Genomic DNA, 15,442 nt, shown 5'->3' on the forward strand with positions numbered 1-15,442 from the left:
CCTTAACTCCCCAAGGTAACACTAGGGATTTGGACTTGTAAGATGTATGCCCTTCCCGATCTTTGCCAAGTCCCATGTAATGTGAATTATTGCTCACTTAATATTTTTCTTTACAAGGACTCTATTCTTTTACTCAAAAATTTTATTTTAAAAGCAAACTTTTGTCACCTTTGGGGCATAACAGTGAGCCAGTTCATGAAAACTGTCAAATAACAAAAAATGTGTCATGCATCTATCCTGCCTTTCCTATATGAACTGTATCACCAGGGGACCAAGCAACAGATGAGGGAAGTCTCTCTTTATAAAATAATTCCAACTAATAAAGAAAAAGGAATGACAGAATTAGGATATCACCATCTCACAATCCTTAATGAATTCATGGACCTAGGCACAGAGCATCACTCGTTGCCAACACTTTACAAAAAGAGAGACAACCGGACATTATGTGACTTTGGATGAAAAAACACACACAGCCACCTATGGTCTTGCCAAAGGGATCAAACCTGGGTCTGACCGAACCTCTAGGTCCAGCTACCAATTTGCAGAAAACACAGAGGACAGAAGAAACATGTGGAGGGGCCCCATGACTATGCACTCAGCAAAATCCGGACTGTGAAAATGCTGTGGGTCAAACAGCCCAGGATCTTTAGCAGATAAAAGAAAGGGATGGAAGGAATGGAGAGGGAAATCACTCTATTAAAAGACAAATCAAATTTCTACAAATGGGAAAGAGTAAACTATCTTATCAAGGGATGATAAAACTATAGAGACAGGCAAGGAAGTCAAGCTACCATTTGGGGAGAGATTGAGATTGGGATGCAGAGAAGCTTCTAGAGTGGCTGCCAAAGTTCTTTCTCGACCTGGATGGTGGTATGAGGAACTTAACCTTGTAATAACTCATTATTAAAACATCAATTGTGTGTGGTTTCTCTATATTTGTCTTATAATATCTCAAAATTTAAAAATAAAAAGACTTTATATTGTCATAAATGAAAGAAATCTGTAAAAATATATAGAAAATAAAAGCAAAACAGTGACTTAGAAACTGCTATTTGCCAAAGCTCAGAACCTGAAGCTTGGTCCTCTCTCTTCGTTAAAAAGTCAAGTGTTAGAAAGATGTTAATGGCCATGCTAGCACCAAACAGAAACATTCTCTTCGAGGCACTCAGAAGAAAATAAAGTGAACTGAAAAGAACGTAATTTAAAATCCGTGCACCACCCAAAATCACCCTTTGAACTACCCAGGACCATTCTGCATGGTGGTGTGTGCTCTATACTTTGGCAAACACGATTTCAGCTCTTAGTCCTGCCTGCAGTGGAGTGAAAAATGTTCTTGTAGCCCCTCGTCACCAGCAGACCCCAAGAAGAGGCTGGTGGGTCAAAGCCCCCGCAGGGGAATACTGTACACATTTGCCTAGAATGTTCCTTCTCTTGATGACCTGTGGTAGGGAGATTGTCTGGGATTCAGGAAATGGGCCCCAGCAGAAAATCATCCCTGCACCCAAAACATAGATGCCCCTGTGGCGATCAGGCAACAACCGAAGTGAATAACCAGCATCTATGAGCGTTTACCAGGTATCAAGCACTGTGTTAAGTGTTTCTCATGTATAATCTCATTTCCTCCTCATAGCAACCTTGGATGTAGCTCATTCACAAATGAGGAGACTGATACCAAGAGGTTTTGTAATTTTCCCAAGGCCACTCAGCCAGAAAGTGACAAAGCTGGGATCTTAACCCCAAATGTATCAAGAGACTACTTAGAACAGGGAAGGGGCTGGGTTCTGGCTCTACCCCTTTCACAACAGGTAGTTCTATGCCTGGCGTATGGTCTGCACTGAGAAAACCCACCCCAAACCCAGTTCTGGGTCTTCCTAGGCGGGAGGGACTCAGTCTAACTTAGCAGAGCACAGGACTTGGTGATGTTGGAGAAGAGAGCAAGTCCCAAGCTTAAAGGTACACGCAACTTGCAATAGTGTCCCATCTCGCACAGGGGTTGGGCTCTACAATCAGGATGTAGGGTGAGAACTGGAGAGAGTCAAAGTAATCTTGAAAACTCCCTTAAAGCATCTTCAAGACACTAGGCCTTTGGCCCTTAGAAGCTCCCAGAGCAAGAATAAACTTTGTATCTCTTTTCATTTAGGCTCTGCCCCATCTCCCCCCTGCCCCCTGCCCCACCCCGCCACAGTGCCTGGTACCTGGGAAAGGCTCATAGATAAGGTATAGAGCTGAGTAAGCTGGGTCCCGTTTCTGAGAAGGTCATGTTCTTAAAGCAGAGAAGACAGACATGGGGATAGTTACAAGACAAGGCAATGGGGGTTGTCATAGCAGAACCTGGAGAGGTGAATGGGTTCCCAAATTGTTGCCTGATCGCCACAAGTACCCCCCTAGGTATGGAGACCAAGGTCTAGTCTGAACAGGGGAAAGGTAAGAAGTTGCTTGAAGGGCCATCTCTTATTCTCACAGATAGAGGTAGGATCACAGTCAATGGCAGATAGTACCCAGATGCCCCCTTCTTCTTAGGAGCCCGGTTCTGATCTCACAAGTCCCTGCCCAGGCTGTGTCCCCTGCCCCGGGAGTCCTCTGAGGGCTGTATTGTCACACAACCCCTCCTCCAAGGAGGTCCATGCAACCTGCAGCGTGAACTCGCACATTTATCGGAAGAGTCCAGAGGGTCGACTGTGACCCTCTAGGGGCACATAGGAGGACCCTTTCCCTCATCCCCGTCTGTAAGTTCTGCTAGTACATCTCAGATTGTGAGTCCTGAGTTCCTGTCTGCAAGTCACCTCTTGCTGCCAGAGGAAGGCCCTGCTCCACTGGTTATAAGACCAATTGCCTGAGTTCCTTTATCTTTGTTGAAACAGCATCTGCCTCAGGGGAGGGTGCTTCTCAGCAGCAACCTCAGAAATTCTCTGGGCCGGCCGCCCCTGGGCCCTGACAGCTTCCTGTCTCTAGGAGGGGAAGGGCCCGGGCGTCTCTTTGCGGTGGCCGCTGCCTGCCGGGACAGCTCTGGCCAAAGCCTGAAGCCTGGAGATGGAGTGGCCCAGGCCCCCAGGCAGTTACCATGGTCTGGAAGCAGGAATGCAGCTGGGTCAGGAAGGGCGGCTTCCCGGGCAGGGCCAGCACCCGCTTCTCTACCATCGTGCATTCCACGTCATCATCTTGGATCACCACGTCCTTCTTCAGGATCTTCACGGCGTAGAGCTCATCTGTGCCCTTCCGCTCAGAGAGCATGACCTGCAAGACAGCGGGCACGTCAGTGGAGTCGAAGGGGCCCCGGGGAAGCCACAGGCGGCTGACGGTCACTCAGGTCCGCTCCAAGCTTAGTCCACGTGCCCTCGGTGGATGCTGATACGCCAAGTGAAGTTTCCCACAGACCTCACGCCTTGAATGGCTGAACCCAATCAACAGAGGATGGATCCAAAAGAGAGACAGACTCACAGATGTAGAAAACAAACTTATGGTGACCAAAGGGGAAAGTGGTGGGGGCAGGGAGGGATAAGTGAGGAGTTTGGGGTTAACAGATACACGCTACTATAAATAAAATAGATCAACAAGGACCTACTGTGTAGCACAGGGGACTCTAGTCAGTATCTTGTAATAAACTATAATGGAAAAGAATCTGAAGAAGAATATAGGTATATAAACTGAATCACTTTGCTGTACATCTGAAACTAACACAACATTGTACATCAATTATACTTCAATTTTTAAAAAAGCATATCACTAAAAAAATTTTTTTTTTAATTTTTTAAAAACAGAGGATGGTTCCAAGAGTGATGAGCAAGTATTCGGACGTCCCTTTGGGATATGTTATCAATGCCCAGCCAAACATGACTAGAATATAAACCCCATGAGGGCAAGTATCTTTGCCTGTTTTGTTCACTGGGGTAACCCAAGAGTCTGGAACAGTGCCTGGCACACAGTAGGTGTTCAAGAAGTATTTGTTGAATGAGTGAATTCCTGAAAGAACTGAATTTGGGGCAACTGTTCCCTTATTCTTTCAGTTGTTTAATATTCATTAAGAGCCTGCTAAGCACTGGGGAAGCAGCATTAGATGATCAGGCACGTTCTCTGACCCTGCATTCCAGGGAGGAAGGAACACTTTGGACATTAATTACAGGGATGATGAATGTAATATTTTAACATCCTCTCCTGTTGTCCTGGGGCTTCCTTTCATGCAGCTGTGGTCACAATCTGAGCATGTTAATCAGTGTGGCTTGTGACACATCATTATTTTCACTGGCTGTGACTATGCCAGAGAGAACAGTGACCAGCAGGTACCATTCTCAAGAAGCCTCTTAGGGAGCATGGGGCAGGACCACATGGTACAAGACCTAACCTGGTCTGGGGGCTTCTGAGATGGCTTCCTGGAGGAAGAAGCAATCAGACTGAAGTAACTATATACTGCGTGTACTGTGTCAGATATTTTGCAGGCAATAATATCAATCACCACAATATTTTGAGCACTTACCAAGGTGCCAGACAATGGTTTTCATTTATTATGTCTCATTCACTTTGCCTAAGACCCTAGGAAGTCGGTACCATGAAGAACCCTATTTCAAGGGGGAGGAGCAACGGGGTGGGGGATTAAGAGGTACAAACTCTTAGGTATAAAATAAGCTACAAGGGCATATTGTACAACACAGGGAATATGGCCAATATTTTATAATAACTATAAATGGAGTATAACCTTTAAAAATTGTGAATCACTATATTGTACACCGGTAACATATAATATTGTACATCAACTACACTTCAATAAGAAATAAGTAAATAAGTTTTAAAATTAATTAATTAATTAAAAAGAAAAGAGACCTATTTCATAGGAGCCCGGGGCTCAGGGAAGCTAAGTGACCTGTCACACCACAAATTCAGTTAGGGACAGAGCCAGGATTTGAACTCCGGTTTACCTGATCCCAAGGTCTCTGCCTTTATACACTCCACTTGTGAGAGTTCCAGAAGAATCCTCAAGGAGTCTAGGTGGCTGAGGAAATGAAATGCTCGTACCTGACTCAGCTGGAGGACCAGAGAGCGCAGCAGAGGCCTGGGACCAGAGGGAGTGACACACAGAGGGAGCCCCGAGGCAGGAGGGCCGCTTGCACACTCCGCTCGGCTCCTGCCCTGATGGTAAGAGGCCTGACTGGACTCCTGCACCGCAGCTCTGGGCTGCGCTCGCCGCCCCTCACAGAGGCCCGTCTCCTGCCCGCACCACCTTCCCTCTCATCACAGCCAGGGGTGGCCATGGGCGATTCAGGCCTAGGAATTTAGAGCACTTAGGGAGAAAGGCCCTGACGCACACCTCCACATCAAGAGGACTTTCCCGACTGCTTTCTCCCCCAGCCTCACCATAGAAATACGAGCTGCCAGCTGGGCAGGTCCTCCCTGCCGGGCATCTACTCAGTCCTCACAGCAGACCCACTCGCATCCATGGCAGAGTAGGGCTCAAAGTGCTGGAGTGCGTGTCTTTAGCTTATTTCCCATCTCCCTCTGCTCCCTCACGGGTACCCAGAGACGTTTTTCCTTCCCTAGTCCTCACCAAGGCAGAAACAATGACTCCACTAAGATGTTAAGAGATTCCCGAGAAGGCAGGGCTGGGGCAAGGGCGGGGAGGAGGGCGGAGAGGTGACTTAGCCAGAGGCGAATGGGTAGAGAGACTGAAGGAGGATGCAAGCAGTCATCAGCTGAGAGGACCCCCAGGTACACAGGAGGGGCTCAGCGCTGAGCTGGCTGTGAGTGTGGCAACCCCACTGCCCCGTCACCACTGGTCCACATACCATCTAACAACCCAGAATACTCGTAGACACCCTACTCCACCCAACCACCACCCAAGAACACAGGGGAGGGGCCCTGGACACCTTGAATGTCAATGCAGTCCCCTGTCTGGAGGAGTAGCAGGACAGATGGCTGGGAATTTCCCCAGGCACCAGAGGCAGGGGTGAACACCCTATGTCTGTTTCAATTACTCCCCTTCTACAGATGAACAAACTGAGGCTCAGAGGGATTAACCTGCTGGAGCTAATGATTGTTCTAAAAATGCAGATCTGATCAGGCTACTCAAATGTTTCAAGTCCCTCAGTGACTCCCGCAAGTCAAACAATTTCTTGACCACATCCTGTTCTTTCTTTTCCTTTGGCTATTCTATTCCCACTGCCTGTAGTGTCCTTCCACACGCTTTCACTGCTCAGAAAATCTGAGACTCAGCTCAGATGTTACCTTCCTCTATATCCCTCAATGATCCACGTAGACCAGACAGGTCACTCCCTCCTCTGGACACTGGGACTGCTTTGTATCTATGGCAGGTACTTTAGGGCAAGTATTTCCAAACTTCAATCAATCATTCACGTGCCTTTTTCACATTTTTTCCCTACCACCTAAACTGGTATTTACTTACTATTTTTAAAATCTAGTCACATCTTTACTTAACTACATTTATCTGAAAAGGAAATTTTATATCACCACCATTAATGGCAAGCCAGTATCACCAGCCATAAGTGGAAGATAAGCATAAAAGTAAATAAAAGCAGGGGCTTCCCTGGTGGTGCAGTGGTTAAGAATCTGCCTGCCAATCCAGGGGACATGGGTTTGAGCCCTGGTCCAGGAAGATCCCACATGCCACGAAGCAACTAAGCCCGTGCGCCACAACTACTGAAGCCCACACGCCTAGAGCCCGTGCTCCGCAACAAGAGAAGCCACTGCAAAGAGAGGCCTGTGCACTGCAACAAAGAGTAGCCCCCGCTCGCCGCAACTAGAGAAAAACCTGTGCACAGCAACAAAGACCCAACACAGGCAAAAAATAAATAAAATAAAATTAATTAATTAATTTTTTAAAAAAAGTAAATAAAAGCAAAGCAATGCTAGGAAATTCTAGCTAGATACTGCTGGCTGCTGAAGGTTCCAAGCCAGGCCTGCGTTTTCCTCTTGTTTAAGGAAAAAAGTGATATTAGCAAATGTTAGCTATTAATGGCATGTTGTCATCAAATGAGACTTTCTGATTCAAGTAATTAGAAAGACTAAGAGAAAACATAAAAAGAGAGAAAAACCTTATCATTCATATGGCACCTATGTACCACCTTAAAAAAACTCAATTACTCAACTAAAATCATCTTGCAAATCATCAATACTATGTGCTTCACACCTTAGAAAATACTGTTGCATTTGTAGAGATATTTATCTTTCAGTCAATCAACAGGGATGTGTGAAGATTCTCAGTGCCTCGCCCTCACCTAAGCCACAGGGGTAGAGGGGAGAATACGCCAGTACCAGAGGACCCCCCTCACATCCTGCAAGTGCTACACAAAGGGGCAAACTCTGGAAAATTCCCCTATAGCAGCTGGAGGAAAACAGAACTGACACACACAAAGCATTAATAACAATTTAGAGATAGAACTGAATCAAGTTCTAGAGCAGGGGCCAGCAAACTTTTTCTGTAAAAGGACAAAGAGTAAATATTATAGGCTTCGGGGGACAGTCTCTGTATCCACTACTCAACTCCGCCACTGTAGCGGGAAAGCAGCCGTAGACCACACACAAGTGAATGGGTGTGGCTGTGTCCCAATAAAACTTTATTTATAAAAATAGCTGGTGGGCCCAGCTGACCCCTGTTCTAGAACATGTATTTCAAAAAAGATCGGGAAAAAATAAGAGTGACTACATTATCAAAAGTGGCCACAGTTTAAAAAATAGAACTACCATACGACCCAGCAATCCCTCTATTGGGCATATACCCCGAGAAAACCATAATTCAAAAAGAGTCATGTACCACAATGTTCACTGCAGCTCTATTTACAGTAGCCAAGACATGGAAGCAACCTAAATGTCCATCGACAGATGAATGGATAAAGAAGATGTGGCACATATATACAATGGAATATTACTCAGTCATAAAAAGAAACGAAATTGAGTTATTTGTAGTGAGGTGGATGGACCTAGAGACTGTCATACAGAGTGAAGTAAGTCAGAAAGGGAAAAACAAATACCGTATGCTAACACATATATATGGAATCTAAAAAAAAAAAAAGGTCTGAAGAACCTAGGGGCAGGACAGGAATAAAGACACAGATGTCGAGAATGGACTTGAGGACACGGGGAGGGGGAAGGGTAAGCTGGGACGAAGTGAGAGAGTGGCATGGACATATATACACTACCAAATGTAAAATAGATAGCTAGTGGGAAGCAGCCACATAGAACAGGGAGATCAGCTCGGTGCTTTGTGACCACCTAGAGGGGTGGGATAGGGAGGGTGGGAGGGAGATGTAAGAAGGAGGGGATATGGGTATATATGTATATGTATAGCTGATTCACTTTGTATAACAATACAGCAGAAACTAACACAACAATGTAAAGCAATTATACTCCAATAAAGATGTTTAAAAAAAAAAAAGTGGTCACAGTTTAAGTTGGATATGGACCCTAGCATGCTTTTCATTTCTTCCAACTCCTTCTTAGAGCCTTCTGATTGGGCAGGGGATCTATCTGGCCACAGCTGATTGGATTAGAGGTGGAGAACTGATCTAGGTTGAACCAATCAGATTCTCTCATTGAAGAATGTGGAATTAGGATGCTCCATGTAGGCACTCTAGGATCCTGAAAAGAAAAACACACAGATCTGCCTAGAGTGGTCCTTTCCTACCACATGCAGGCAAAGAAAAATGACCCGGATATGTGGGGGAAACAAGAAGGTCAGGGAATGAGCAAAGGCCTTGCTTTCCAGTTCTTGGTTCCCGTCTCTCATGAGGCTTGGCTGTTTCCATAGAAACCTCCATATCTCCCCAATAAAGTTATTATTTTATTTATACTAGCTTGAGTGGATGTCTACCTTTTAAAGATCTATAAGACAAAATTATCGCTTGAGGAGTACAAATTCTTAACAAAAATAAAAATTTCAGTAAGTCAAACAGCATCAGGTTAGTACATGACCTAAAACAAGACAAATTCCATTCTTTATAAATTCCATTCTTTTTAGGTGCCTCTTGCCTATATCAGAACCACGTGGGGTACTTGTTTACAAGGCAGATTCCAAGCGCTACCTCTCATCCAGAAGCTCTGACTGTGGCCTGGGAGTATGCATTTTAACAAGCGCCTCCCTTCCCCTTGATTCTAATCACTAAATTTGTTGCTCTGAGGAACTCTGAGGTAATATCAGAATTGATTCATTTAATATGAGGGATAGGAGGTGTCTAGAAGTAAAACAGATAGAATCCTTTTGAGTGTCCCAACGCTTTCTCCGCAGTCGTTACCAGGGGCGAAAAGGGAACTTTGCTCCTTAATATTCTAATCAAGCTTTCCTTTCAATAGGAATCTCTCTGCCCTTGGAGAGCTTTTTGAGAGCTTCCTGAGAGCTTTCCCAGTATCATGAAAGAAGTGATATTCTGCGGTGGTTTCAAAACATGTCTGTAAATATTTGACACTCCTCAGTCAAGGGGCAGAGTCTATGCCCTCTGCTCTTGAACCTGGGCAGCCTCTGTGACTGCGTCAATGAACAGAATACAGTAGAAGGGATCCTGTGTGACTTGGGAGGTAGCAGCTTCTGTCAGTTTCTCTTGGGACACCTGCCTTTGGAGCCCTAGGCCACCGTGCTAGTGAGGCCACGGCATGAGACCACGTGGAGAGGCCTGGGGACCACACCAAGAGCTTGCTGCCTAGACAGCACTGGGTGCTCCAGCCCCAGCTGTCCCAGCTCCAGCCACTGCAGGACAGAGCCCAAGCCACAAGCAACCAGTGAGACTTCCCAATCTCCTGGCCCACATACACCATGAGAGATAATAATATACAAGTGTTGTAGTTTTAAACCTCTGAGTTTGAGGATGATCTGTGATGCAGCAACAGGCAACTAGAACAGATTCACCTGAGTTCATCTGTGCCCTAAAGCAACCCAGCCCTTGTCAGGTGTGGCCCCTGCTACCTTGCTTTATTTATTTCTTGTGTTTGGTTATGAACACTCTTTTTAATCAAAAAACTTTTAAGGCTTCAATTGAGGTGGGCAACAGGGATGGAATTCAGTCTGCCTTCCAAATGTATCGCCTTTCCTCGTCTCACCCAGGACCTGGAAGGCTGGCCAATTCATTTATTCATTCAGTAAACATGAATTAAGTGTCCGGGATGTACCAGGCCTGGGGATGCAGAATGACAATCCCTTCAGGAGGCTTACACACCGGCACAGATGAGTCCACTTCAATTATGATTAAACTCCTGAAAGAGAAGTTCATGGTGCCCTGCGAGTATTCACATGGAGGACTTAACCTGATTCGGTGGGCCAGCAAAAGATGCCCTGGGGAGGTGGTGGTTAAGCTGAGACCTGAAGAATGACCAGGACTAGCACAGTGGACATGGGGGAGGCATATTCCAGCCAAAGGGAAGCGAATCGTGTTCCCTTAGGAGTAAACTACCTGGATCCACAAACCTTGGTCTAGAAGTACTGTAGGAAGTGAGCTCTTAAGCTCTAGAACTCAAAGTCCAGATGCCAACTCCCAGCCCTCTGAGATGTCTCCAGCAGAGAAAGCAGCACTGACACCAAGTCGGGTGGCTGGACAAAGAACGGGTGACGTTCAAGGGGAATGGGCCAATGTGTATGCCAGGGAGAGAGAAGACAATGTGGGGATGACCAGCATGGGAGAGAAGGTGGCCAGTTTGGGGCTGATATGATAACCACCCCCATTTCTTACCTACTCTGTGCATTATTTCATTTAATTCCACACAGATGGGTAGTATAGGTACTGCTACCATCCCCGTTTCACAGGAGAGGAAGCCAGGGCTTAGAGAAGTTAGGTGAGTGGTCCAAAGTCACTCCTACTAGGAAGTGACCCTTCTAGGTCACCTATCTCCAAAGTCCATGCTCTTAACCATCTGATTCTGAGCCCTGAGCACCCAGTGTTGGGTTATGAAGCTGTACTGTCTGCAAATTATTGCTGGAGTGTTTCAAATTTGACTCCAGATCCTGGCCCTGTTCTCTTTTTCCTACCCATCCTACCTGTTGAGACTTCAGCCCTTGTGGCCTAATTCATGGTTAAGAACAGAACACTTATGTCCTTTCTCCATTTCATATACAACCACTAACAAACCACTCATCTACTGGTCGAGATGAGCTTGGTCTGAGTTAGTGCTCTGGTCACGACCCCAGTTCATCCATCTAGTCCAAGAGCTCTATTGGGAATTGTGTGCCAGGCATGATGCTGGGCACTGGTGATGCGTCCACGAACAGGACAGACGTGGCCCTGCTTCCAAGCAGTAAGTGGCTTGAGAAGATCTTACTCCCTCCATCTGTGCCCTCAAGTGTTGGTACGAGAGAGAAAAATGACAGAAAAACAGCCATAGCACCAGCAATGGCGATGGCCACGATCTAAAATGCTCCTTTACGTAGACATGATTTTTTTATTAATTGTCTCTCGCAGTTTCTGGAACTCCCATTTCAGTTAATACCAACATCGAGGGCATGGGCTGTTTGTTCAGCTGTCCCTCCATCTCTAGGGTGAGGATTCCAAACAGGTTGAAAGGCTGTCCTGAAGTGACGTTCTTATCAAATTCCAAGCCACCTCTGTTCCCCAAGAATCTTCTGGGAGAGATGTGATCAACGCAGCAGCTCCAGTGACAGCAGATAAAATGGAAAGTAGCCCAGGGACTCCTAGCCAGAAAGTTGATGGAGATGAACTTAACTGGCAAATCCAAATGGCCGAATGTGCCTGGAACCTTGGCCCTTGACCATGGGACAAGATGGCATCATGGTTAGGGCAGGGACTTTAGAATTAGGAGACGTGGTAAATATCCAAGTTCCACCACATACTAGCTGCATGACCTTGGGAAAGTCACTTAACTTTTCTGAACCTTAATTTCCTCGTCTATAAAACAGACACACTAGCAATGCTCAGCTTTGGGTGGTGCTAAGGGAACTTTGGGGGATAAAGTATGCAAACTGTACACCTTAATTCAGCTCCGTGCTGGGCAGATGATGAGTACTTAGGGACTTGTACTAGTTATAATAACAAAGAACCAGAAACTGTGTGGCGTAAAACAACAGAAATCTATTCTCTCACAGTTAAGGAGACCAGAAGTCCGAAATCAAGGTGTTGGCAGGGTTGGTTCCTTCTAGAGGCTCTGAGAGAGAATCTATTCCATGCCTCTCTCCCAGCTTACGTGGTTACCAGCAATCGTTGGTTTATGGACACATCATTCCAATCTCTGCCTCTGTCTTCACACAGCGTTCTTCCCTGTGTCTCTGCCCCAATTTCCTCTTCTTATAAGGAGACCAGTCATTGGATTGGGGCCCACCCTAATCCAGTCTGAGCTCTGAACTTGATGACATCTGCAAAGACCCTATGCCCAAATACGGTCGAATTCACAGTATCAGTAGTTAGAACTGGAAAATATATATTGAGGGGAGACAATTCTATCCACTACAGTGGTTATCATCAGCTTCATCTTTTCAGAGAAGGACCAAAGGGACCACTTGTGATCTCTGTACACAGCATCAATTTCCAGCTCTCAACTGGCTAAGGAGATTTGCCCCGAGGGACTTGTGTGTCCACGTGCTTACTAATGGGAGAGGGCAGAGATAGTTAGGGACCAAGGCCCCGCTCCCCACTCCCCCCAGCTTCAACAGACACCTGCCGCAAGTCCAAAGCCAAACCGAGCCTCCCTTAATTCGTCTCTCTTACATCTCTCATCCAGTGCATCAACAAATTGTTAGCTCTGCATTCAAAATACATGCCATACTCCTGTCTGATCTAAGCCACCACGATCCCCACCCTGGTCTCCTGCAATTGCCTCCTACATAATTCTGTTTCCACTCTACCTGCTCCCAACCTCCACGTACACTCTGTCCTGTCTGCAGGACCCTTCCCCCAGATACACCCAAGAGTTTGCTCCCTCTCCTCGTTCAGTGTGACTTCCTTGCAGAGATCCTCCCTGATCACCTTCTCTAAAGTTGCAGCCCTTTTGTCACTCCCCATCCCTTTCCACTACTTTGTCTTTCTTCCCACACCTGGCATTCTATTAATCGCCGTTTGTTTCTTTTCCTCCCTCCCTAGAATGTTAGCTCCAGGAGAACAGCTGTTTTGTTTGACTGGTTTGCTGTCGTATCCCCAACATCTAGACACTCAATAAATATTTCTTGAATAAATGAATGAAAATATCTGAGTGAGGGTGAAGTAGTTTAAAAAAAAAAAATCCCTAGATCTAGGTCACTAAAGATCTTTAGTTACTTGGTTCTCAGCATTGTTTAATTTATCTATGGCTAAATCCAACCTATAACTCACAATGAATTTGAGGTAGCATTCAACATTATATAATATTAAACAAGTAGATTTTATGATATGTAAATTATACCTTGATAAATCTGGTTAAAAATGATTATATAGCACATAGTGTGTATGTATATGCATATATTATATAGTGTGCTTGTATGTGTTGTACTATCAGCTTCCTAGAGGCCAAAGCAACCAGAGATACATGATACAAAAGTTCATATTTTCTATAGGGGAAATCACTTTTTGAGGAGAAAAATAAGCTTTCCCTAGAACTTAGGTCTAAAGGAAATGTCTCACGTGGATCCTGAACACGCAGCGCCGCCGTGGACAATGTTCTTAATACCATCCCTATGACAGGGTCAGAGAGGAGGAGGAGAGACCATACCATCTAGCATTGCCGGAGCCTGCAAGCTTGGCTAACACACGGGGGTCTGGAAAAGATGCTAGCTTGATGAACTCAGATGGTGCATCTAAAATAGAGACAGAGAGAGACACATTTGGGGCTCATAGCGTCCCCGAACACTAATTTGAGAGGAGAGGATCGGGAAGGTGCAGGGGGCTGAGGGTGCACGGGAGAGGGATGGAGAAGCAAGTTAAGTGTGTACAGGGCAGGCCTCCAGGGGACCACGAGCCCCTCTCCCTGCCTCTCCCACACCCGCCACACTAGGGAGCTGGCTTGTGGACAAGGTGGGGTGCGTACCCTCCTCTATTTTAGGGCTCTGTCTCTTTGAGGGTCCCCCACCCTCTGGGACTGTCTCCTGCTGGGTCTCCACACAGTTCCTCCAAAGACAGAAGACCGAAGACCGGCAGAGCAGAGAGTACTTTACATCAGCTCAGTTCTAAGTCTTAAGGCAAATCCGATCTCCTCCCCTGCCCCACCCTTTCCTTGGGTTTGCCTCGCCTCTGCTCGTACTGAGCTCCTGTTTCTCCAGGCTGCACATGAGAATTCCCTGCGGAGCTTTTACAGGCTGATGCTTGGGCCACACTCCAGACCAATTAAATCGGAACCTTCTAAATATCTGGGACCTTCCTGTGTGGCCTGCCCTGGGAGAGGACGAGGTGGTGAGCTGGCAAGAGGCCATCAGGATGGTATTGTAATCAGGGGCTGGAGCGCTGGGCACACACTGGCCACTGCTCTTCCAAGGGCGTCTGCCCACGCGGGAGTAGGATTTTGAGAGAGACTTGGGTGCGGCCAGGTTACTAAATGAAGGTGATCGTCCACATCCTCGTCTCTTCACAACATGGCAGGTATCCTGACAAGCTGTTTGACATAAGAATGCGATTTTGACCTTGACAGAATCTGATAAGCTGGGAGTTCATATCTAATTAGAACTGTAAAATCACAGTAGGTACAAGTTCATCTCTGGAACCACGAGTTCAAAGTTTAACTCTATCATGTGCTTGCTGTGTGATCTTGGGCAAGTTACTCAGCCTCTCTGAGTCTCAGTTCCCTCACAGGTAAAAGGGGCATAATGACAGTTCCTCCCTCAGCAGGCTGTTGTCAGAGTAAGTGACATAACGTAGGTAAAGCTCAGAGCCTGGCACAGAGAAAGCCATATTGTTAAAGTGAAAGAATAAATACAGAGAATAAGAGGAATGGTGGGTACAGTGGTTCTTTCCCACAGTCTCCAGGTGGCAGAAAGTGAACTAGAGCAATAGACCAACATTTCTGCAAAATCTATTTCCCAGGAGATTCTTATGCGAAGCCCAGAATGAAAGGCAAGGTCGTACCGTCTGTGTTTAGAGGTGGGGCTGGCACGAGCCCTCCGGGAGAGGCTAAGGGGACTCTCCTGCAGGGAGCTACATGCTCAGTCCAGACGGGACTTCCCTGAGGAATCAGCAGACCATCTGTCATCTTCTGAAATTCTGAATGGGGAAGCAACGATGTACCCTGGATTCCAGGCCTTCACAGACTCATCTCCTCCAGCAAAGCCCTCCTTCAGACTGAGCCAGGGATGAAGAGATGGCTTAAGCCACCCAAGCCCTGATAACCAGAGGCCTGGAATGAGGGGCAGAGCCATTCCTACCAGGAGACCTTGTAAGTAGATGTGGGGATAAATACAGACAAGAGTCCACCGATTCATAGGGCCATGATGATGCTTCAATGATACGTGTCATAAGAGCTTAACATATAGACAGAACTCAATATACTACGTTCATCAGAGTTGATGAATTCTTTACCTTTTGAGGTTCTCCTAACTTTC

General features: G+C 46.3%; 1 protein-coding gene across 2 annotated transcripts in view; it reads right to left on the reverse strand.

Moving 5' to 3' along the window:
- PRKCB (protein kinase C beta) overlaps positions 1-15,442 on the reverse strand; it is a 308,214-nt gene that overhangs the window by 53,138 nt on the left and 239,634 nt on the right. For both annotated transcript variants that reach the window (XM_007186310.2, XM_057530083.1), the window contains exon 10: positions 3,061-3,234. In XM_007186310.2, coding sequence (XP_007186372.2) covers positions 3,061-3,234 — 174 coding nt within the window. The remainder of the gene's footprint in view (positions 1-3,060; positions 3,235-15,442) is intronic.

The sequence above is a fragment of the Balaenoptera acutorostrata genome, chromosome 15 (genome assembly GCF_949987535.1).
Source record: "Balaenoptera acutorostrata chromosome 15, mBalAcu1.1, whole genome shotgun sequence".
Classification (NCBI taxonomy): Eukaryota; Metazoa; Chordata; class Mammalia; order Artiodactyla; family Balaenopteridae; genus Balaenoptera; species Balaenoptera acutorostrata.